Below are 22189 nucleotides of genomic sequence, written 5' to 3' on the forward strand. Positions count from 1 at the left end.
ACCGGAACCTCCCAGCAATGACCCAACGCCTTACATGTCACCGAGCTGCCGGAACCTCCCAGCAATGACCCAACGCCTTACATGTCACCGAGCTGCCGGAACCTCCCAGCAATGACCCAACGCCTTACATGTCACCGAGCTGCCGGAACCTCCCAGCAATGACCCAACGCCTTACATGTCACCGAGCTGCCGGAACCTCCCAGCAACGACCCAACGCCTTACATGTCACCGAGCTGCCGGAACCTCCCAGCAACGACCCAACGCCTTACATGTCACCGAGCCACCGGAACCTCCCGGCAACGACCCAACGCCTTACATGTCACCGAGCCACCGGAACCTCCCAGCAATGACCCAACGCCTTACATGTCACCGAGCTGCCGGAACCTCCCAGCAATGACCCAACGCCTTACATGTCACCAAGCTGCCGGAACCTCCCAGCAATGACCCAACGCCTTACATGTCACCGAGCTGCCGGAACCTCCCAGCAATGACCCAACGCCTTACATGTCACCGAGCTGCCGGAACCTCCCAGCAACGACCCAACGCCTTACATGTCACCGAGCTGCCGGAACCTCCCAGCAACGACCCAACGCCTTACATGTCACCGAGCTGCCGGAACCTCCCAGCAACGACCCAACGCCTTACATGTCACCGAGCCGCCGGAACCTCCCGGCAACGACCCAACGCCTTACATGTCACCAAGCCGCCGGAACCTCCCGGCAACGACCCAACGCCTTACATGTCACCGAGCCCCCGGAACCTCCCAGCAATGACCCAACGCCTTACATGTCACCGAGCCACCGGAACCTCCCGGCAACGACCCAACGCCTTACATGTCACCGAGCCACCGGAACCTCCCGGCAACGACCCAACGCCTTACATGTCACCGAGCTGCCGGAACCTCCCAGCAATGACCCAACGCCTTACATGTCACCGAGCTGCCGGAACCTCCCAGCAATGACCCAACGCCTTACATGTCACCGAGCTGCCGGAACCTCCCGGCAACGACCCAACGCCTTACATGTCACCGAGCCACCGGAACCTCCCGGCAACGACCCAACGCCTTACATGTCACCGAGCCACCGGAACCTCCCGGCAACGACCCAACGCCTTACATGTCACCGAGCCACCGGAACCTCCCAGCAATGACCCAACGCCTTACATGTCACCGAGCTGCCGGAACCTCCCAGCAACGACCCAACGCCTTACATGTCACCGAGCTGCCGGAACCTCCCAGCAACGACCCAACGCCTTACATGTCACCGAGCTGCCGGAACCTCCCAGCAACGACCCAACGCCTTACATGTCACCGAGCTGCCGGAACCTCCCAGCAACGACCCAACGCCTTACATGTCACCGAGCCGCCGGAACCTCCCGGCAACGACCCAACGCCTTACATGTCACCAAGCCGCCGGAACCTCCCGGCAACGACCCAACGCCTTACATGTCACCGAGCCCCCGGAACCTCCCAGCAATGACCCAACGCCTTACATGTCACCGAGCCACCAGAACCTCCCGGCAATGATCCACGCCTTACATGTCACCGAGCCGCCGGAACCTCCCGGCAACGACCCAACGCCTTACATAGTAAACTATTTATCCTAAAATATAAACTCGCGCTGAATGGTGAAAAAAAAATAAAAGCAGCAGCCACAAAGTTCTGCTCACTAGAAAATGTAAAATATGAAATTGTGGTGCTCTCAAATAGTAATAAACATGCAAACTAAGTATAAATAAATGCAGATGTAAATAAACACAATTCATGTGCGGTGAAGTCCAAATAAAATATTGTAAATTTTCCGATCCGCGATGGAAAAACCTTCCAGGTGCAAATCAACAAACCGATATGTGTCCCCACTCACCAAATGACGACGACCCCCCCGCTCTGCAGTCTGGGGGTCACTTTAGGCTTAAATGATGGTATCCAGAGACGTTCAGGGGTGGTGATGTGCACAGCAAAGCATTCTTATTAGAAATTCTCATTCTCAGCAGAGTCGCCAGCACCAAAAAAAGATTTTAAAAAAAGGAACGAATAGTGAAAGTACCATTTGAAAGGAATTTATTCCACATACAGAAGGGTGCTGATAAAAACTGGCATGTAAAGGGGGTGTAGGTGTATCCGGACGCCACCCACAGGCGTGTGTTCCAGGGACCAGGAGCTTCCGGATACATCTACAATGATGGATACCGTAATTTAAGCCTGAAGTGACCCCCAGACTGCAAAGAGGGGGTGGGGGTCATCGTCATTTGGTGAGTGGGGACACATATCGGGGTGTTGATTCGCACCTGGAAAGTTTCATTTAGAATATTTTATTTGGACTTCACATGAATTGTGTTTATTTACATCTGCACTCATTTATACTTAGTTTGCACATTTATTACTATTTGGGAGCGCCACATTTTCATATTTTACAACACCTTACATGTCACTGAGCCGCCAGAACCTCATAACACCTTACATGTCACCGAGCCGCCAGAACCTCATAACACCTTACATGTCACCCGTCTGCTTCTTCTCACCGAGAACCTCCCAGCAAACGCCAAACATAAAGCCTCAGATTACTCAAGGTGTGGCTCATAAAAGCTTTGTTTGAACGAGTCCAACCCTTCCAACCACACCTAACAATGTGTTATCCCCAGAGGGGTGCCGACTGCAAACCTCGCCCTGCCAGTGCTGGGCTGCCACCCCTCTCACTATTCACGGGGGTCACTGGCCGGGAGCAAGCCCCTTCACGGGGGGTCACTGGCCGGGAGCAAGCCCCTTCACGGGGGGTCACTGGCCGGGAGCAAGCCCCTTCACGGGGGGTCACTGGCCGGGAGCAAGCCCCTTCACGGGGGTCACTGGCCGGGAGCAAGCCCCTTCACGGGGGTCACTGGCCGGGAGCAAGCCCCTTCACGGGGGTCACTGGCCGGGAGCAAGTATTCCTTAAACCCAATATGCACCTTTGAGGGCAGAGACACCATGCAGTGTAAGGCACTGGGGCGGGGATGAGTTGGCAGTTGTTTTAGCAGCACTTTATCGTAGTTTTAGTGGCGCTTTTTTCAAAGAAGGGGTTAATAGCGCCCGTGTTTCAGCGGTGCCGAATCGCTTTGCAGGCACTTTGGCAGCGCTGCCCATTCATTTCAATGGGCAGGGAGTTTTGGGAGCTGTGTATACAGCGCTCCCAACCCGCCCCAAAGATGCTGCTTGCAGACTTCTCAGAACATCCCGCAAGCGCACCGCGCCGGTGTGAAAACACTCGCGCTTTCACACTGGGGAGGCATATGAGGCGCTTTTCAGGTGCTATTTTTAGCGCTAAAATACCTGAAAAGCTCCTCAGGGCTAGTTTACATGTTGCTTCAAAACAAGGCTTCGGACAGGCTTTGGTAAAGCTCTCTGAACGCCAGTCAAAGCTCCTCCCACTAAATACAACGGGTGGCTTACAGTCCTGTTTACACCTTGCCTTTGCTTGGAGCTTCACCATAGACTTCTATGGAGGCTTTGAAGACGCTTTGAAGCGCCACTGAAGTTACATGGGGTATCCTTTTTGAAGCGAAGTCAAAGCAAAAGAAAAGTATAAAGAGGACTGTAAGCCAACCATTGTATTTAGTGGGAGGAGCTTTGACTGGCGTTCAGAGAGCTTTACCAAAGCCGGTCCGAAGCTGAAGTGTAGAAGAGCCCTTAGTTTGGTGTCTAAGAGGGATAATAGGGAGCGGCCCGCAGCCTGCGCCTTCACCGACACCCCCAGTCTTTATATCTACACAGAAGCACATTTTATAATGATATTAAAGCCAATCAATTAACATGTTATATAAAATATAAAGGCCCCTTTTACATTTGTGCGACTTGTCCTGAGTCTTGGGACTGCAAAGTCACATTACAAGTCGTTCCCCCTGATTTCCAATGATAACCGTTCATATCTGTGCGACTTCATAGTATTCCCTGCACTACTTTGGTCTGACTTCCATGCGAGTTGGGGGTCCATAGATCTCAAGTTCACACAGGCAGTCCCTAAAATCGCAGCAGCGATACCATGTAAAATCACGGCAAAGTTGCGGTAGTGTGAAAAGGGCCTTACGGCTCTGTAATGGTTTTGCACTGAGCAGCCCCAATCCTCCTCTTCTGAGGTCCCCCATCGGCGCTCCAGACTCCTCCTCCACCAGGGAAAGCCCCTGTGTGTACTCGCTCTCGAACCACCCAGTCTGCATTTGTTTTTTTATAGGGCTGCAGAAATTAATGATTAATTGCTCGATTAATCGTTAATTTCTTTGATCGATCAAAATAATTTTGATCAAGGACGATCTGCAGATTGAGCTCCGCGGTCTTGCCCATAGTAAAGGCCGTGGCTCTGGCCTAGCCCTGGAGCGGTGGCTATATTGGTCCACCCGGCGGTGGCCGAGTAGCGGCGCAATGACATCATCATCACCCGCCTGCTTGTCATCAACATCGCTGGTTGTTCAGTTCTCGGAGCTCCCCGAGCGGAGAGCTGGTCACTGTCACCGCTGTCTGCTCTGCCCCCTCCAGTGCTCACTAGAGCACCAGGCTGTGGAGGGGGCAAGAGTTGCCGGCTCAGGTTCACTGAGCATGGCGGTCCAGGCATGTGGGCGGATCCCAACCATATGGTCACAATCTTTCCCCAGCCTGGACCCGCTCTGTGAATTCGGCCACCCGCCGAAGCTCCGAAGCTTACTTCCATGCCACTGCTCTATGTGTCCATTCACACACAGAAGTGCGGCTCAGCCCCACCTGCTCTCTCTCTCCTCATTGGCTGTGATTTACAGCCAATGGCACCTGCTGCTGTCTCAGCCAATGGGGCGGCAGAGTCCCCGGAGAGCTGAGGCTCTTGTGCACATCTCTGGATGGAGAGGGGGCTCAGCGCCATTTATGGGGGAAAATAACGGGCATTTCAGGTGAAATCAGGAATTCAATGCGACTTCAGATTCTGTTCCTTGAAGCTAAAATCCAGACACCCCTCTACTCTTCATTACATCATTATTTGTATTTTAATGCTCTGTATACATGTGAGTGTGACTTGGTATCAAGCCATTTACAGGCCCTGTACAGCAAAGCTCAAACTGGGAGAGAGAGGAGCAGCACTAGCAAACAGCTGAGGTGCTGATAGGAGGAGACAGCAGAGTACGATGAGACCCACTGATCAGTGTGATTCTTCTCCCCTCACCGAGTGATCAAAGGCTGGGGAAATTACCATATCTGAAACTAAAACCCCCAGAGAGCTTTCATTTTGTCAGATTCCAGCTGAATGGACTGAAATTTGAGTGGCTCTGCAAGCAACACTCAGCTTGATAAAAGTCCATTCAAACAAACAAATGACTGAGTCCTGGGGAAAGTTATCAGCCACAACAGTGAGTGCATCCTATGAGACGCGATGACGTCACTGCTGTGCCGCTTCCTGTTCTCCTTGCTGGAAGACAAGCTGTACCTGAGAATCCGCACTGTAATGATCTCCCTGCTTTATTCAGTCAGTGGACTGTGCTTCCCCCACCTCCCCCACTGCCTCCTAATCATCTCCTGACACGAGGAACCAATGCCCTGCTCCTATACCAAGCTTCCCACCTGGCTGTATTGGCAGAAGATTTGTTTACCTTACTCCATTCAAAGCATCCCCCCCCACTACATGCTTACCGATCACGATCCGGTGATGTGCACCGGAGCAGCGGCTTGGCTTGGCTCTCTCCCTCCTTAGTTCAGACACAGCAATGGGAGCCATTTGCTCCTGCTGCTGTCAATTATAGCTACTGGGGGCGGGGCCAAGCTGCGCCGTGTGTCTCAGACACACAGAGGTGGCTCGGGAGCAAGCGACTAATGTATCTTTTACAATCAGCGAAATCGAGCCCACAGGCCGCTCCGGTGACAGTCCTTCCCTTCTCTCTGTCAGGAAAAGCTCTCAATACAAATCCTTCTCTGAGAGCACCAAATGAGGAGCCGAGGAGCTCCACTTCCCCTTTTATTACACCCAGAAAGGAAGCAAACATACAAAACAATGCAAAGTCCGAGCCCGGCTTCCATCAATCATCCCCAGAAGGAAAAAATAAAGTGAATGGAATTAGCCAGGTACGGGATTGTGGGTGAGTGTCAGCTCTGCGGTCCGGGGATCAGATCACACCGAGGATCAGATTCTCCTTACTGCAGAAATCCGCAAGTTCCCTCTGGGAACGGGGATTGTATTCTACAAAGCAGTGCTGGTGCTCTATAGGTCGGAGGTTGCGGTCTGGGTAGGTCGGAGGTTGCGGTCTGGGTAGGTCGGAAGTTGCGGTCTGGGTAGGTCGGAAGTTGCGGTCTGGGTAGGTCGGAAGTTGCGGTCTGGGTAGGTCGGAAGTTGCGGTCTGGGTAGGTCGGAAGTTGCGGTCTGGGTAGGTCGGAAGTTGCGGTCTGGGTAGGTCGGAAGTTGCGGTCTGGGTAGGTCGGAAGTTGCGGTCTGGGTAGGTCGGAAGTTGCGGTCTGGGTAGGTCGGAAGTTGCGGTCTGGGTAGGTCGGAAGTTGCGGTCTGGGTAGGTCGGAAGTTGCGGTCTGGGTAGGTCGGAAGTTGCGGTCTGGGTAGGTCGGAAGTTGCGGTCTGGGTAGGTCGGAAGTTGCGGTCTGGGTAGGTCGGAAGTTGCGGTCTGGGTAGGTCGGAAGTTGCGGTCTGGGTAGGTCGGAAGTTGCGGTCTGGGTAGGTCGGAAGTTGCGGTCTGGGTAGGTCGGAAGTTGCGGTCTGGGTAGGTCGGAAGTTGCGGTCTGGGTAGGTCGGAAGTTGCGGTCTGGGTAGGTCAGAAGTTGCGGTCTGGGTAGGTCGGAAGTTGCGGTCTGGGTAGGTCGGAGGTTGCGGTCTGGGTAGGTCGGAGGTTGCGGTCTGGGTAGGTCGGAAGTTGCGGTCTGGGTAGGTCGGAAGTTGCGGTCTGGGTAGGTCGGAAGTTGCGGTCTGGGTAGGTCGGAAGTTGCGGTCTGGGTAGGTCGGAAGTTGCGGTCTGGGTAGGTCGGAAGTTGCGGTCTGGGTAGGTCGGAAGTTGCGGTCTGGGTAGGTCGGAAGTTGCGGTCTGGGTAGGTCGGAAGTTGCGGTTTGGGTAGGTCGGAGGTTGTGTTTTGTAGATCGGAGGTTGCGGTTTGTAGCACTTACCATCTCTGTCCTCATCATGGATGCTGAGATACAAGTATTCCAGGCCTCGTCCCTTCTTGTTGTGCTCGGCTCCTTGTAGTTTAGCCATCAGTGTGGTCTTTCCCGAGGCGTCCTCTCCTGATGGAGACAAAAGCAGGAAATAAATCAGAAAGATCCGTCACCACAGAGCCGTCACTAGGGTCGAAACAACTAATCGATTATGAAATTAATCGATTACTATTTTCAATTCATAATCGATTAAATGGCCACTAACATAATGGGGTTAAAAAAAAAAAATGAAAATGAGCCCTTTATAGTACAAAAAGAGCAAATTGCTACGGTAAATATTACTTTCACTGTCCCGTAGTAAAAAATTAGCCCCTTACAGTAGCGATTATTTACTCTTTTTGTACTAATTTTAGTTTTTTTAACCCCATTATATTACTAAATATCTCAGGCCCGGGTCACACCTCTGTGCTTTTTGGTGCTATTTGCAGAAACGCACTACAGTCCATTTCCATGATTTCCTATGGGACACCTTCACATCCAGGATTTCTTCATCTGCTGCGTATTTGGAAAAGACGAGGACTTTTTTTTTTTTAAACGCAAAACGGGGCTAATTTGGTTTCTTTGCATCAATACACTTCAATGGATAAACTGCAGAAAAGCGTGTAATAATGAATTTTTGCGTCAATTTGTGGTTTTTAATCTGCCCAACAACAAATTGGCCAAAAAAATGTAAAAATGCAAATTGCAGCAAAATTACTTTTTTTAAGGTTATAAACTGATTAATCAAAACAATAAATCGGCCAACTAATCGATTATGAAAAGAATTGTTAGTTGCAGCCCTGGCTGTCAAAGAGCCGCCTCACCACAGAGCAATCACAGTGAACTCCACACTGAGCAGGAAATAAAGACAGGGGAAATGTATCATTGTACAGCCTCAGACCCCTTTCACATGGGGGAGGGGGACTCTGATCCGCTCGCAGATCTCCTGCTGATTGGATCGGGGTGATGGCAGGTCGGTTTGCACTCCGTTTCTGCAGAACGGACGGGAGGAGTACACAGACTCCGCCCACCTTTACACCCAACTGCCCCCTCCCCCGATTCCATCCGCCTAAAAAGTTGACGGATCCACCACTTCTTTCTTCTCCTTTGTTCTGAACGGATCAGATGGAAGCCGATTGGAGGATTGTAGGCGGGTGTAACTGGACACAAGTTCATTCACACCCACCTGTCCAGGGAACGTCCAATCAGATCCGCTTGAAAAACCCCATGTGAAAAGGGCCCAGTACTATCGAGCCCCCTGATAGGGTCATTTCTGGGCACCTCCCGGCTACTCACCAAACACCAAGATGTTCTTCCCGGACGGCAACTTATTACTGGCCCTGGTGGACACTTCACTGAGGATGGAAGACCTGAGGAGGAGAAAACAGTCATTACCACGGAGAGCAGAGCCACGGGAGGGGGGGGGGGGGGGGTTCAGAGCGCCACCATGGGGGGGGGGGGGGGTTCAGAGCGCCACCATGGGGGGGGGGGTTCAGAGCGCCACCCTCCTCGCTAAAATGACATTCATGATTCTGTTGCTCAGAATAAAGATGGCGATTCTCACCGTGTGACATCACATTATACAAGATAAATTGGGAGGACGTTACGGCTTCCTTTTTTCTTTAATTCATTAAAGTGTATTTTTTTTAAAATTGCGTTTAGAAGAGCGCTGCGCAAATACGGCGCAACATAAAATATTGCAACACCCACCATTTTTATTCTCCAGGGTCTCTGCTAAAAATAAATATATCATGTTTGGAGGTTGCAAGTCATATTCAAGTAAAAAATGATTTCTACAAATGTCAGAAAAGGTTCGATCTCTAAATGGTTAAACTTCCCTTATTAACACTTCGGTGTTCTGTCAGGTAGTGCCCGCCCCCGAGGAATGTCCGCCCCCGAGGAATGTCCGCCCCCGAGGAATGTCCGCCCCCGAGGAATGTCCGCCCCCGAGGAATGTCCGCCCCCGACGAGCGCCCGCCACCGACGAGGGCCCGCAATGTACTGCGCATGCAGCTGCTGTGACGGCGCCTGCACACAATATACCGATGGAAGGAATGTTTCTGCCAGGCTGTGCCGGGGAGGCGTGTCCATGTGGGTGAGGGGCGGATTTGTACACTTTGGGGGCGGATTTTTAAAAGATGGGCACACCCCACAAACATCCAGGAAAACAGCAGAATAAAAATTGTTTTGCAGCACTGCCCATCATATAAAAATCTGCCCCTCACCCACATGGACACGCCTCCCCAGCGCCCGGCACAACCTGGCAGAAACATTCCTTCCGTCGGCTGTTGTGCGCATGCGCCGTCACAGCAGCGGATTATAAAGCCAGCTATTGCTTTGTTCAGTACGGTGCATGGGCAGTGCGTAGCGGGGCGCGTCTCTCCATAGCAGGGCACGTCTCCGTAGCGGGCACTACCCGACAGAACACCGGAGTTATTTCATTTGATAAAAGAATGAAGAAAACTTTGTTTCTTATTTTCTGCTCTGATAAGGCACACTGCCTGGATTCCCCCGGTGGTGAGAACTCTCTGCACTGGAAGGAATCCCCTCTGATAAGGCACACTGCCTGGATTCCCCGGTGGTGAGGACTCTCTGCACTGGAAGGAATCCCCTCTGATAAGGCACACTGCCTGGATTCCCCGGTGGTGAGAACTCTCTGCACTGGAAGGAATCCCCTGTGATAAGACACACTGCCTGGATTCCCCGGTGGTGAGAACTCTCTGCACTGGAAGGAATCCCCTGTGATAAGACACACTGCCTGGATTCTCCCGGTGGTGAGAACTCTCTGCACTGGAAGGTGCCCCCTGTGATAAGGCACACTGCCTGGATTCTCCCGGTGGTGAGAACTCTCTGCACTGGAAGGAATCCCCTGTGATGCGGCACACTGCCTGGATTCCCCGGTGGTGAGAACTCTCTGCACTGGAAGGAATCCCCTGTGATGAGGCACACTGCCTGGATTCCCCCGGTGGTGAGAACTCTCTGCACTGGAAGGAATCCCCTGTGATAAGACACACTGCCTGGATTCTCCCGGTGGTGAGAACTCTCTGCACTGGAAGGTGCCCCCTGTGATAAGGCACACTGCCTGGATTCTCCCGGTGGTGAGAACTCTCTGCACTGGAAGGAATCCCCTGTGATGCGGCACACTGCCTGCATTCCCCGGTGGTGAGAACTCTCTGCACTGGAAGGAATCCCCTCTGATAAGGCACACTGCCTGGATTCCCCGGTGGTGAGAACTCTCTGCACTGGAAGGAATCCCCTCTGATAAGGCACACTGCCTGGATTCCCCGGTGGTGAGAACTCTCTGCACTGGAAGGAATCCCCTCTGATAAGGCACACTGCCTGGATTCCCCGGTGGTGAGAACTCTCTGCACTGGAAGGAATCCCCTGTGATAAGACACACTGCCTGGATTCTCCCGGTGGTGAGAACTCTCTGCACTGGAAGGTGCCCCCTGTGATAAGGCACACTGCCTGGATTCTCCCGGTGGTGAGAACTCTCTGCACTGGAAGGAATCCCCTGTGATGCGGCACACTGCCTGGATTCCCCGGTGGTGAGAACTCTCTGCACTGGAAGGAATCCCCTGTGATGAGGCACACTGCCTGGATTCCCCCGGTGGTGAGAACTCTCTGCACTGGAAGGAATCCCCTGTGATAAGACACACTGCCTGGATTCTCCCGGTGGTGAGAACTCTCTGCACTGGAAGGTGCCCCCTGTGATAAGGCACACTGCCTGGATTCTCCCGGTGGTGAGAACTCTCTGCACTGGAAGGAATCCCCTGTGATGCGGCACACTGCCTGCATTCCCCGGTGGTGAGAACTCTCTGCACTGGAAGGAATCCCCTGTGATGCGGCACACTGCCTGGATTCCCCCGGTGGTGAGAACTCTCTGCACTGGAAGGAATCCCCTGTGATAAGGCACACTGCCTGGATTCTCCCGGTGGTGAGAACTCTCTGCACTGGAAGGTGCCCCCTGTGATAAGACACACTGCCTGGATTCTCCCGGTGGTGAGAACTCTCTGCACTGGAAGGAATCCCCTGTGATAAGACACACTGCCTGGATTCCCCGGTGGTGAGAACCCTCTGCACTGGAAGGAATCCCCTGTGATAAGGCACACTGCCTGGATTCTCCCGGTGGTGAGAACTCTCTGCACTGGAAGGAATCCCCTGTGATGCGGCACACTGCCTGGATTCTCCCGGTGGTGAGAACTCTCTGCACTGGAAGGAATCCCCTGTGATGCGGCACACTGCCTGGATTCTCCCGGTGGTGAGAACTCTCTGCACTGGAAGGAATCCCCTGTGATAAGGCACACTGCCTGGATTCTCCCGGTGGTGAGAACTCTCTGCACTGGAAGGAATCCCCTGTGATGCGGCACACTGCCTGGATTCTCCCGGTGGTGAGAACTCTCTGCACTGGAAGGAATCCCCTGTGATGCGGCACACTGCCTGGATTCTCCCGGTGGTGAGAACTCTCTGCACTGGAAGGAATCCCCTGTGATGCGGCACACTGCCTGGATTCTCCCGGTGGTGAGAACTCTCTGCACTGGAAGGAATCCCCTGTGATAAGGCACACTGCCTGGATTCTCCCGGTGGTGAGAACTCTCTGCACTGGAAGGAATCCCCTGTGATGAGGCACACTGCCTGGATTCTCCCGGTGGTGAGAACTCTCTGCACTGGAAAGAATCCCCTGTGATGTTTTGTAGATGGGGAGGGAAAAGATGACACTTCGGATTCTTAGTGATTTATGAATCATCTCTACAGGGAGAGATCACCACATGCAGGAGCCGAGTCAGGAATTGTACTATCTGCCCCCCCCCATCCCCCATCCCCGGGGAGGAGGAATGTGGCCCTCAGTATTATTGGTCGGATGGAAGACGCACCAACCAGAAATAAAGCCTCACCAGACCTACTGATCACCAGTGTGCAGATACAATGTAATACTGACATATAATCACATGATTCTCTACTTCTCATCCCCGCACACAGTACTGCATGCTGGGAGGGGGGTCTCTCCTGTCACAGGGGTGCATGCTGGGAGGGGGGGGTCTCTCCTGTCACAGGGGTGCATGCTGGGAGGGGGGTGCATGGGGGTCTCTCCTGTCACACGGGGTGCATGGGGGTCTCTCCTGTCACACGGGGTGCATGGGGGTCTCTCCTGTCAGGGGGGGGGAGATGGTGGGAGGGAGGTCTCTCCTGTCAGGGGGGGGGAGATGGTGGGAGGGAGGTCTCTCCTGTCAGGGGGGGGGAGATGGTGGGAGGGAGGTCTCTCCTGTCAGGGGGGGGGAGATGGTGGGAGGGAGGTCTCTCCTGTCAGGGGGGGGGGAGATGGTGGGAGGGAGGTCTCTCCTGTCGGGGGGGGGGGGGGAGATGGTGGGGGGGAGGTCTCTCCTGTCGGGGGGGGGGGGGGGGGGGGGGGGGATGGTGGGAGGGAGGTCTCTCCTGTCGGGGGGGGGGGGGAGATGGTGGGAGGGAGGTCTCTCCTGTCGGGGGGGGGGGGGATGGTGGGAGGGAGGTCTCTCCTGTCGGGGGGGGGGGGGGGGGATGGTGGGAGGGAGGTCTCTCCTGTCGGGGGGGGGGGGGGGGGATGGTGGGAGGGAGGTCTCTCCTGTCAGGGGGGGGGAGATGGTGGGAGGGAGGTCTCTCCTGTCAGGGGGGGGGAGATGGTGGGAGGGAGGTCTCTCCTGTCAGGGGGGGGGGAGATGGTGGGAGGGAGGTCTCTCCTGTCAGGGGGGGGGATGGTGGGAGGGAGGTCTCTCCTGTCAGGGGGGGGGGGGGGATGGTGGGAGGGAGGTCTCTCCTGTCAGGGGGGGGGAGATGGTGGGAGGGAGGTCTCTCCTGTCAGGGGGGGGAGATGGTGGGAGGGAGGTCTCTCCTGTCAGGGGGGGGGGGGGGATGGTGGGAGGGAGGTCTCTCCTGTCGGGGGGGGGATGGTGGGAGGGAGGTCTCTCCTGTCGGGGGGGGGGGATGGTGGGAGGGAGGTCTCTCCTGTCGGGGGGGGATGGTGGGAGGGAGGTCTCTCCTGTCGGGGGAGGGATGGTGGGAGGGAGGTCTCTCCTGTCGGGGGGGGGGGATGGTGGGAGGGAGGTCTCTCCTGTCGGGGGGGGGGGGATGGTGGGAGGGAGGTCTCTCCTGTCGGGGGGGGGGGGGATGGTGGGAGGGAGGTCTCTCCTGTCGGGGGGGGGGATGGTGGGAGGGAGGTCTCTCCTGTCGGGGGGGGGATGGTGGGAGGGAGGTCTCTCCTGTCGGGGGGGGGGGGATGGTGGGAGGGAGGTCTCTCCTGTCGGGGGGGGGGGGGGGATGGTGGGAGGGAGGTCTCTCCTGTCGGGGGGGGGGGATGGTGGGAGGGAGGTCTCTCCTGTCGGGGGGGATGGCGGGAGGGCGTCTCTCCTGTCACGGGGGGGATGGCGGGAGGGCGTCTCTCCTGTCACGGGGGGGATGGCGGGAGGGCGTCTCTCCTGTCACGGGGGGGGGGGGGGGATCCGAGGGCGTCTCTCCTGTCACGGGGGGGGGGGGGGGGCCCCGAGGGCGTCTCTCCTGTCACGGGGGGGGGGGGGGGGGGCGGAGGGCGTCTCTCCTGTCACGGGGGGGGGGGGGGGGGCCGGAGGGCGTCTCTCCTGTCACGGGGGGGGGGGCGGAGGGCGTCTCTCCTGTCACGGGGGGGGGGGGGGCGGAGGGCGTCTCTCCTGTCACAGGGGGGGGCCGGAGGGCGTCTCTCCTGTCACAGAGGGGGGCCGGAGGGCGTCTCTCCTGTCACAGAGGGGGGCCGGAGGGCGTCTCTCCTGTCACAGAGGGGGGCCGGAGGGCGTCTCTCCTGTCACAGAGGGGGGCCGGAGGGCGTCTCTCCTGTCACAGAGGGGGGCCGGAGGGCGTCTCTCCTGTCACAGAGGGGGGCCGGAGGGCGTCTCTCCTGTCACAGAGGGGGGACGGAGGGCGTCTCTCCTGTCACAGAGGGGGGACGGAGGGCGTCTCTCCTGTCACGGGGGGGGGGGCCGGAGGGCGTCTCTCCTGTCACGGGGGGGGGGGGGGCCGGAGGGCGTCTCTCCTGTCATGGGGGGGGGGGGCCGGAGGGCGTCTCTCCTGTCAGGGGGGGTGGCGGGAGGGGGTCTCTCCTGTCACGGGGGGTGGCGGGAGGGGGTCTCTCCTGTCACGGGGGGGGTGGCGGGAGGGGGTCTCTCCTGTCACGGGGGGGGGTGGCGGGAGGGGGATCTCTCCTGTCAGAGGGGGATGGCGGGAGGGGGATCTCTCCTGTCAGAGGGGGATGGCGGGAGGGGATCTCTCCTGTCAGAGGGGGATGGCGGGAGGGGATCTCTCCTGTCAGAGGGGGATGGCGGGAGGGGATCTCTCCTGTCAGAGGGGGATGGCGGGAGGGGATCTCTCCTGTCAGAGGGGGATGGCGGGAGGGGATCTCTCCTGTCAGATGGGGATGGCGGGAGGGGATCTCTCCTGTCAGATGGGGATGGCGGGAGGGGATCTCTCCTGTCAGATGGGGATGGCGGGAGGGGATCTCTCCTGTCAGATGGGGATGGCGGGAGGGGATCTCTCCTGTCAGATGGGGATGGCGGGAGGGGATCTCTCCTGTCAGGGGGGGTGATGCTGGGAGGGGGTCTCTCCGGTCCGGGGGGTGATGCTGGGAGGGGGTCTCTCCTGTCAGAGGGGGGTGATGCTGGGAGGGGGTCTCTCCTGTCAGAGGGGGGTGATGCTGGGAGGGGGTCTCTCCTGTCAGAGGGGGGTGGTGGGAGGGGGTCTCTCCTGTCAGAGGGGGGTGGTGGGAGGGGATCTCTCCTGTCAGAGGGGGATGGTGTCTCACCTGTCAGAGGGGGATGGTGTCTCACCTGTCAGAGGGGGTCTCTCCTGTCAGGGGGAGATGGTGGGAGGGGATCTCTCCTGTCAGGGGGGGTGGTGGGAGGAGGTCTTTCCTGTCAGGGGGGGGTGGTGGGAGGGGGTCTCTCCTGTCAGGGGGGGGGGTGGTGGGAGGGGGTCTCTCCTGTCAGGGGGGGGGTGGTGGGAGGGGGTCTCTCCTGTCAGGGGGGGGGGTGGTGGGAGGGGGTCTCTCCTGTCAGGGGGGGGGGGGTGGTGGGAGGGGGTCTCTCCTGTCAGGGGGGGGGGTGGTGGGAGGGGGTCTCTCATGTCAGGGGGAGATGGTGGGAGGGGATCTCTCCTGTCAGGGGGGGTGGTGGGAGGAGGTCTCTCCTGTCAGAGGGGGGGGGTGGTGGGAAGGGGGTCTCTCCTGTCAGGGGGAGATGGTGGGAGGGGGTCTCTCCTGTCAGGGGGAGATGGTGGGAGGGGGTCTCTCCTGTCAAAGGGGGGGTGGTGGGAGGGGTCTCTCCTGTCAAAGGGGGGGTGGTGGGAGGGGGTCTCTCCTGTCAGGGGGAGATGGTGGGAGGGGGTCTCTCCTGTCAGAGGGGGGGTGGTGGGAGGGGGTCTCTCCTGTCAGGGGGAGATGGTGGGAGGGGATCTCTCCTGTCAGAGGGGGGGTGGTGGGAGGGGGTCTCTCCTGTCAGAGGGAGATGGTGGGAGTGGATCTCTCCTGTCAGGGGGGATGGTGGGAGGGGGTCTCTCCTGTCAGGGGGGATGGTGGGAGGGGGTCTCTCCTGTCAGAGGGGGGGTGGTGGGAGGGGGTCTCTCCTGTCAGAGGGAGATGGTGGGAGTGGATCTCTCCTGTCAGGGGGGATGGTGGGAGGGGGTCTCTCCTGTCAGGGGGGATGGTGGGAGGGGGTCTCTCCTGTCAGAGGGGGGGTGGTGGGAGGGAGGTCTCTCCTGTCAGGGGGGGGGGTGGTGGGAGGGAGGTCTCTCCTGTCAGGGGGGATGGTGGGAGGGGGTCTCTCCCGTCAGAGGGGGGGGGTGGGAGGGGATCTCTCCTGTCAGGGGGGATGGTGGGAGGGGGTCTCTCCTGTCAGGGGGGATGGTGGGAGGGGATCTCTCCTGTCAGGGGGGGGGTGGTGGGAGGGGGTCTCTCCTGTCCGGGGGTGATACTGGGAGGGGGTCTCTCCGGTCGGGGGTCCTTCTCACCACAGGCTCTGCCCCTCGTCTTCCTCCCCTTCAGTCTCCAACACTTTCCTCTCCGCCGCCATCTTGCCACTGCGGCCACCACAAAGAATGACGTCACCCGGCGCGGCCTCAGGGCCCCGGCTCAGGGCTGTCCGCGGCGGTGCCGGAAAACAAAGAAATATCCGACTTCCTGGATAACCGGAGAGCTGTCCGCGCAGGAAACCGAACTGCTCCGTCCCCGTCCCGCTCCGCGCTGGAATCAGGAGCGGAAGTCACAAATCATCTCTCTTTCTTTTCAGGCAATGGAGGAAGCAGCTAATGTGTGTGATGGGGGCCTGAGGGTGAGGTCATCGCTGGAGGAGACGCCCTGAGAGCACCCCGCCACCTGCCGGCCACAGCGCGGTACTGCATGCTGAGATGTCCCTGGGTGACGTCACTGGATGAGCTCACTCGTTAGATTTATATGTTGGTAAATTTATAAAAGTTCATATTATGGGGCCCATGAAGCAGCCAGAGGAGGAACCAATAGAAACATTCCATCCTTATTATTTATCAGAAATTTTTTTAAGCACTTTAGCCCTGGAAGGTCATTTTTTTTGTGATACGGCACCGCATTACTTTAGCTGACAATTGCGCGGTCGTGCACCTCTGCACACAAACAAAATCAATGTCCTTTTTTCCCCACATTTTTGGGACCATTCACATTTATACAGCGATCAGAGATAAAGAGGATTACTGTGTAAATGTCACTGGCAGGAAAGGGGTAACTCTAGGGGGCGATCAAGGGGTTAAGTGTGTTCTAACAGTGGGGGGAGGGGGCTGACTGGGAGGAGAGATCGATCGCTAGGAACAGACGATCTCTCCTCTGACAGAACGGAGAACGGTTTGTTTACACTGAGAGATCCCCGTTCTCTACGGAGCGATGGCGGGTCACCGGTAGACATCGCGGCCCCCGGCCACGCCCATCAGCTCCCCCGCCGTGCAGCGGGCGTGTGCGCACCTGCTATGGCTCTGAATGGAGCCGCAGTATAATCATGGCGGGGGCGGGTCTGCAGGTGGAAATTAAAGTGTAACTCCACCTAGAAGGTTCTTATAGTGCAGGAGGTTCCCTTATCTCTGTAGACAGTCTAATGACCGGAAATCTTCCATGTATGTCCAGAATAAGAGGGGGAGGGGCAATGGCTCCCTGGGGGCGGCACAAAGTATGAGATGGTGGGGGCAGGTAACCACTCCCTCCCTCAATAAACCCCTCCTCCCCTCGAACTTCGGGGTAATAAATCCATCGGTCATGTCCCAGATCTGTGCAATAATCCAGAGTGAGTCTTCCTGTAATAAAGACCGCCCACTGCTGACCTCTCTCCTTGTACAGGGGGACTGGTCTTGTCTCCGCCCCCTCATGTAGTGGGTGGAGCCTGCTAGGCCCTTCCCACAGCTCTGCTCTCGCTCCTTGTACAGGGGGCTTGGTCTTGTCTCCGCCCCCTCCTGTAGTGGGTGGAGCCTGATAGGCCCCTCCGACAGCTCTGCTCTCTCTCCTTGTACAGGGGGACTGGTCTTGTCTCCTCCCCCTCCTGTAGTGGGTGGAGCCTGCTAGGCCCTTCCCACAGCTCTGCTCTCTCTCCTTGTACAGGGGGCCTGCTCTTGTCTCCGCCCCCTCCTGTAGTGGGCGGAGCCTGCTAGGCCCTTCCCACAGCTCTGCTCTCTCTCCTTGTACAGGGGGCCAGCTCTTGTCTCCGCCCCCTCATGTAGTGGGTGGAGCCTGCTAGGCCCTTCCCACAGCTCTGCTCTCGCTCCTTGTACAGGGGGCTTGGTCTTGTCTCCGCCCCCTCCTGTAGTGGGTGGAGCCTGCTAGGCCCCTCCCACAGCTCTGCTCTCTCTCCTTGTACAGGGGGACTGGGCTTGTCTCCTTCCCCTCCTGTAGTGGGTGGAGCCTGCTAGGCCCCTCCCACAGCTCTGCTCTCTCTCCTTGTACAGGGGGACTGGTCTTGTCTCCTCCCCCTCCTGTAGTGGGTGGAGCCTGCTAGGCCCTTCCCACAGCTCTGCTCTCTCTCCTTGTACAGGGGGCCTGCTCTTGTCTACGCCCCCTCCTGTAGTGGGCGGAGCCTGCTAGGCCCTTCCCACAGCTCTGCTCTCTCTCCTTGTACAGGGGGCCAGCTCTTGTCTCCGCCCCCTCATGTAGTGGGTGGAGCCTGCTAGGCCCTTCCCACAGCTCTGCTCTCGCTCCTTGTACAGGGGGACTGGGCTTGTCTCCTCCCCCTCCTGTAGTGGGTGGAGCCTGCTAGGCCCCTCCCACAGCTCTGCTCTCTCTCCTTGTACAGGGGGCTTGGTCTTGTCTCCGCCCCCTCCTGTAGTGGGTGGAGCCTGCTAGGCCCCTCTCACAGCTCTGCTCTCTCTCCTTGTACAGGGGGACTGGGCTTGTCTCCTCCCCCTCCTGTAGTGGGTGGAGCCTGCTAGGCCCCTCCCACAGCTCTGCTCTCTCTCCTTGTACAGGGGGACTGGTCTTGTCTCCTCCCCCTCCTGTAGTGGGTGGAGCCTGCTAGGCCCTTCCCACAGCTCTGCTCTCTCTCCTTGTACAGGGGGCCTGCTCTTGTCTCCGCCCCCTCCTGTAGTGGGCGGAGCCTGCTAGGCCCCTCCCACAGCTCTGCTCTCGCTCCTTGTACAGGGGGCTTGGTCTTGTCTCCTCCCCCTCCTGTAGTGGGCGGAGCCCACTGAAACAAACGGTACGTACATGCCATTGCTTCAGTTTGTGTCAGTGCGCATGGTCCGATGACGTCGGTACATGCAGACACAGGGATATCTCATAAACTGTGCAGGCATAGGAGATCTCCGGGGGAGCTACAGGTAAGTCTTATTATAGGCCTTATTATAGACTTACCTGTAGCACAAAGTGGTCTGTAAGTGTTCACAACCAAGATATCATACAGATCAGGAGACTGTGGTCGTCTTCCATTGCTGAGAGTACCGTTTCAGCTATTGGAGACCGTGGCCTGAGATCCAGGGTTCCATACATACAGCTGGCGTGTGTCCACGTTTTATGGTAGGAGTACCTACCCCTCCCCCGGGTGGTGGAAGCACAGTCCTGGGGGTTTTAGGAATATTGGCACTTCTATGTTTTTTAAGATCCATTTGATTCTTTTGCCATCCTGGACCATTTCTTGAGGATTTCATCACGACACTCATCATTGATGGACTTTATATTGTGTTATATGTTGTGGAGATGCGACCCTCCATGTCACAGGTACATATGAGTGGTGTATGTCTGATTTTGGTAGGCTTGCTAATTGCACACCAGTGCGCTGGCATCATAATCATCCCAGGAATAGAGGTCAGTGCTCATCCTTGGAGACAGCTCTGGTTTAGGAGTCAGGAGGGAGGCAGTGCAGCACAGAGGTCTGGAGAAGACAGACCAAGGCCTGAGGAGGAGTGCTTGAGGAGGAGTGCCTGAGGAGGAAGGCCTGAGGTGAAAGGCCTGAGGAGGAGTGCCTGAGGAAGAGTGCCTGAGGAGGAGTGCCTGAGGAGGAAGGCCTGAGGAGGAGTGCTTGAGGAGGAGTGCCTGAGGAGGAAGGCCTGAGGAGGAGTGCTTGAGGAGGAGTGCCTGAGGAGGAGTGCATGAGGTGGAAGTCCTGAGGAGGAGTACCTGAGGAGGAGTGCCGTGTGTTATCCAGGAAGGCCTGAGGAGGAGTGCTTGAGGTGGAAGGCCTGAGGAGGAGTGCCTGAGGAGGAAGGCCTGAGGAGGAGTACCTGAGGAGGAAGGTCTGAGGAGGAGTGCCTGAGGAGGAAGGCCTGAGGAGGAGTACCTGAGGAGGAAGGTCTGAGGAGGAGTGCCTGAGGAGGAAGGTCTGAGGAGGAAGGCCTGAGGAGGAGTACCTGAGGAGGAAGGTCTGAGGAGGAGTGCCTGAGGAGGAAGGCCTGAGGAGGACTGCCAGAGGAGGAAGGCCTGAGGAGGAGTGCCAGAGGAGGAAGGCCTGAGGAGGAGTACCTGAGGAGGAAGGCCTGAGGAGGAGTGCCAGAGGAGGAAGGCCTGAGGAGGAGTACCTGAGGAGGAAGGTCTGAGGAGGAGTGCCAGAGGAGGAAGGTCTGAGGAGTAAGGCCTGAGGAGGAGTACCTGAGGAGGAAGGTCTGAGGAGGAGTGCCTGAGGAGGAAGGCCTGAGGAGGAAACCCTGAGGAGGAAGGTCTGAGGAGGAGTGCCTGAGGAGGAAGGCCTGAGGAGGAGTGCCAGAGGAGGAAGGCCTGAGGAGGAGTACCTGAGGAGGAAGGCCTGAGGAGGAGTGCCAGAGGAGGAAGGTCTGAGGAGGAGTGCCTGAGGAGGAGTACCTGAGGAGGAAGGCCTGAGGAGGAGTACCTGAGGAGGAAGGCCTGAGGAGGAGTGCCAGAGGAGGAAGGTCTGAGGAGGAGTGCCTGAGGAGGAGTACCTGAGGAGGAAGGTCTGAGGAGGAGTACCTGAGGAGGAAGGTCTGAGGAGGAGTACCTGAGGAGGAGTGCCAGAGGAGGAAGGCCTGAGGAGGAGTACCTGAGGAGGAAGGCCTGAGGAGGAGTGCCAGAGGAGGAAGGTCTGAGGAGGAGTGCCTGAGGAGGAAGGTCTGAGGAGGAGTACCTGAGGAGGAGTGCCAGAGGAGGAAGGCCTGAGGAGGAGTACCTGAGGAGGAAGGCCTGAGGAGGAGTGCCAGAGGAGGAAGGTCTGAGGAGGAGTGCCTGAGGAGGAAGGTCTGAGGAGGAGTGCCTCCGCAGGACTTCCTCCTTGAAGATGGAGTCGGACTGAGAGGATTTCTTCAGTTCACATTCACCACTAGAGCGCCATCCCCCGGATCGTCACAGTGTATTAAGGTCGATGGAATTACCTCCTGACATCACACTTCATTTTTGTATATTTTTTATTCATATTTCTATTTCTGCTATGGAGTCTCTTGTATTATCATCACCGGCACTGAGGTTTTGTTCTTCGCTTGTTCCCGCCTTCACACCTTTTCCACACATTTGTAGCGCTGCACTTCTTTGGTCTTATACATTATTTCAGCGCTCATTCAGTTATTGTTCTTTATATTGATTTGTGTCCTTTGTGATTGTTATAGAGAATATTCAGATATTTCGTTTTTGTGGGCGGAGTTCCGCTTTAATCTCACCGTACACAGGACACGCCTTTCCTGCCTCTAGGGACTGCAATCACCAATCAGAAGTCTTTTCCATAAATGAGGGAGATCTTCCACCCAGGAGATCAGCCGGCCAATAGAATTCAGCCGTTTGTGAAATCCAAACTGGGCAAAAAATGTGCACCTTTAATGGAGTTTATAAATCGATTGACCTGAAACGAGGAAAAGCGATTCCCGCGGATTGTTACGCCGCATCTGATGGCGGGAATTTCCGTCCAGTTCGCTTCCATTTTATGCCGTTGATTTCTTCGTGATTTTGACGAAAAAATAAAATTTCAATCGTTCCCTCCCATGGTCGCCGGTATGTCGGGCGCCGGGCAGACGATCCCTACACCAGATCCCGAGGTGGTTAGCTGCCACTTCATTTGTAGGTGGTCTATGGGTGCGCTGTCACTGTAATACCCTCAGTCAGCCTGGAGGTGGCGCTGCCTCTCCTCTGATAGGCGGACTCCATCCATCCGCTGCAGTTCTAATCGCAGAGAATGAGATGAAGAAATTTCCTTTCTGATAATTCACAGATCCGAGAAGAAGGAAGAGAATGTATTATATATATATATATATATATGACAGGCGCCCCCCTCCCCCCCGCCCCCGATGTACTATAGGGTGGTATATAGACCACCATTTATGGTACTTATATATAGCGCTGTCAGTGTACACAGAGCTTTACATATATATTGTACATTCACACCAGTCCTGCCCCCCAGGAGCTTACAATCTAATGTCCGCACCCCACATTCATACACATACTGGGGCCGATTCACCTCCCTGCATGTCTTTGGAGTGTGGGAGGAGACCGGAGTACCCGGAGGAAACCCACGCAGGCGCAGGGAGAACATGCAAACTCCATGCAGGTAGAACTGTGGTTGGGGTTTTGTAACCGATGAGCCCAGTGCTGCCAGGCGGAAGTGCCGACCACTCTGCTGTACTGCACCATTCAT

The 22189-nt window shown here is 56.7% G+C and overlaps 1 protein-coding gene across 1 annotated transcript in view; it reads right to left on the minus strand.

The window, feature by feature from the left end:
• DYNC1LI2 (dynein cytoplasmic 1 light intermediate chain 2) overlaps positions 1 to 16288 on the minus strand; it is a 43136-nt gene extending 26848 nt beyond the window's left edge. The window contains exons 1-3 of the mRNA XM_077450653.1: positions 16125 to 16288; positions 8418 to 8491; positions 7095 to 7211 (exon numbers count right to left, since the gene is read on the minus strand). Of these exons, the coding sequence (XP_077306779.1) occupies positions 7095 to 7211; positions 8418 to 8491; positions 16125 to 16186 (253 nt within the window). The 5' untranslated portion in view covers positions 16187 to 16288. The remainder of the gene's footprint in view (positions 1 to 7094; positions 7212 to 8417; positions 8492 to 16124) is intronic.
• Between the last annotated feature and the right edge of the window lie 5901 nt (positions 16289 to 22189).

This window comes from Lithobates pipiens, unplaced genomic scaffold (assembly GCF_037356315.1).
Source record: "Lithobates pipiens isolate NorthernLeopardFrog02 unplaced genomic scaffold, aLitPip1_a1.2 Scaffold_10, whole genome shotgun sequence".
Classification (NCBI taxonomy): Eukaryota; Metazoa; Chordata; class Amphibia; order Anura; family Ranidae; genus Lithobates; species Lithobates pipiens.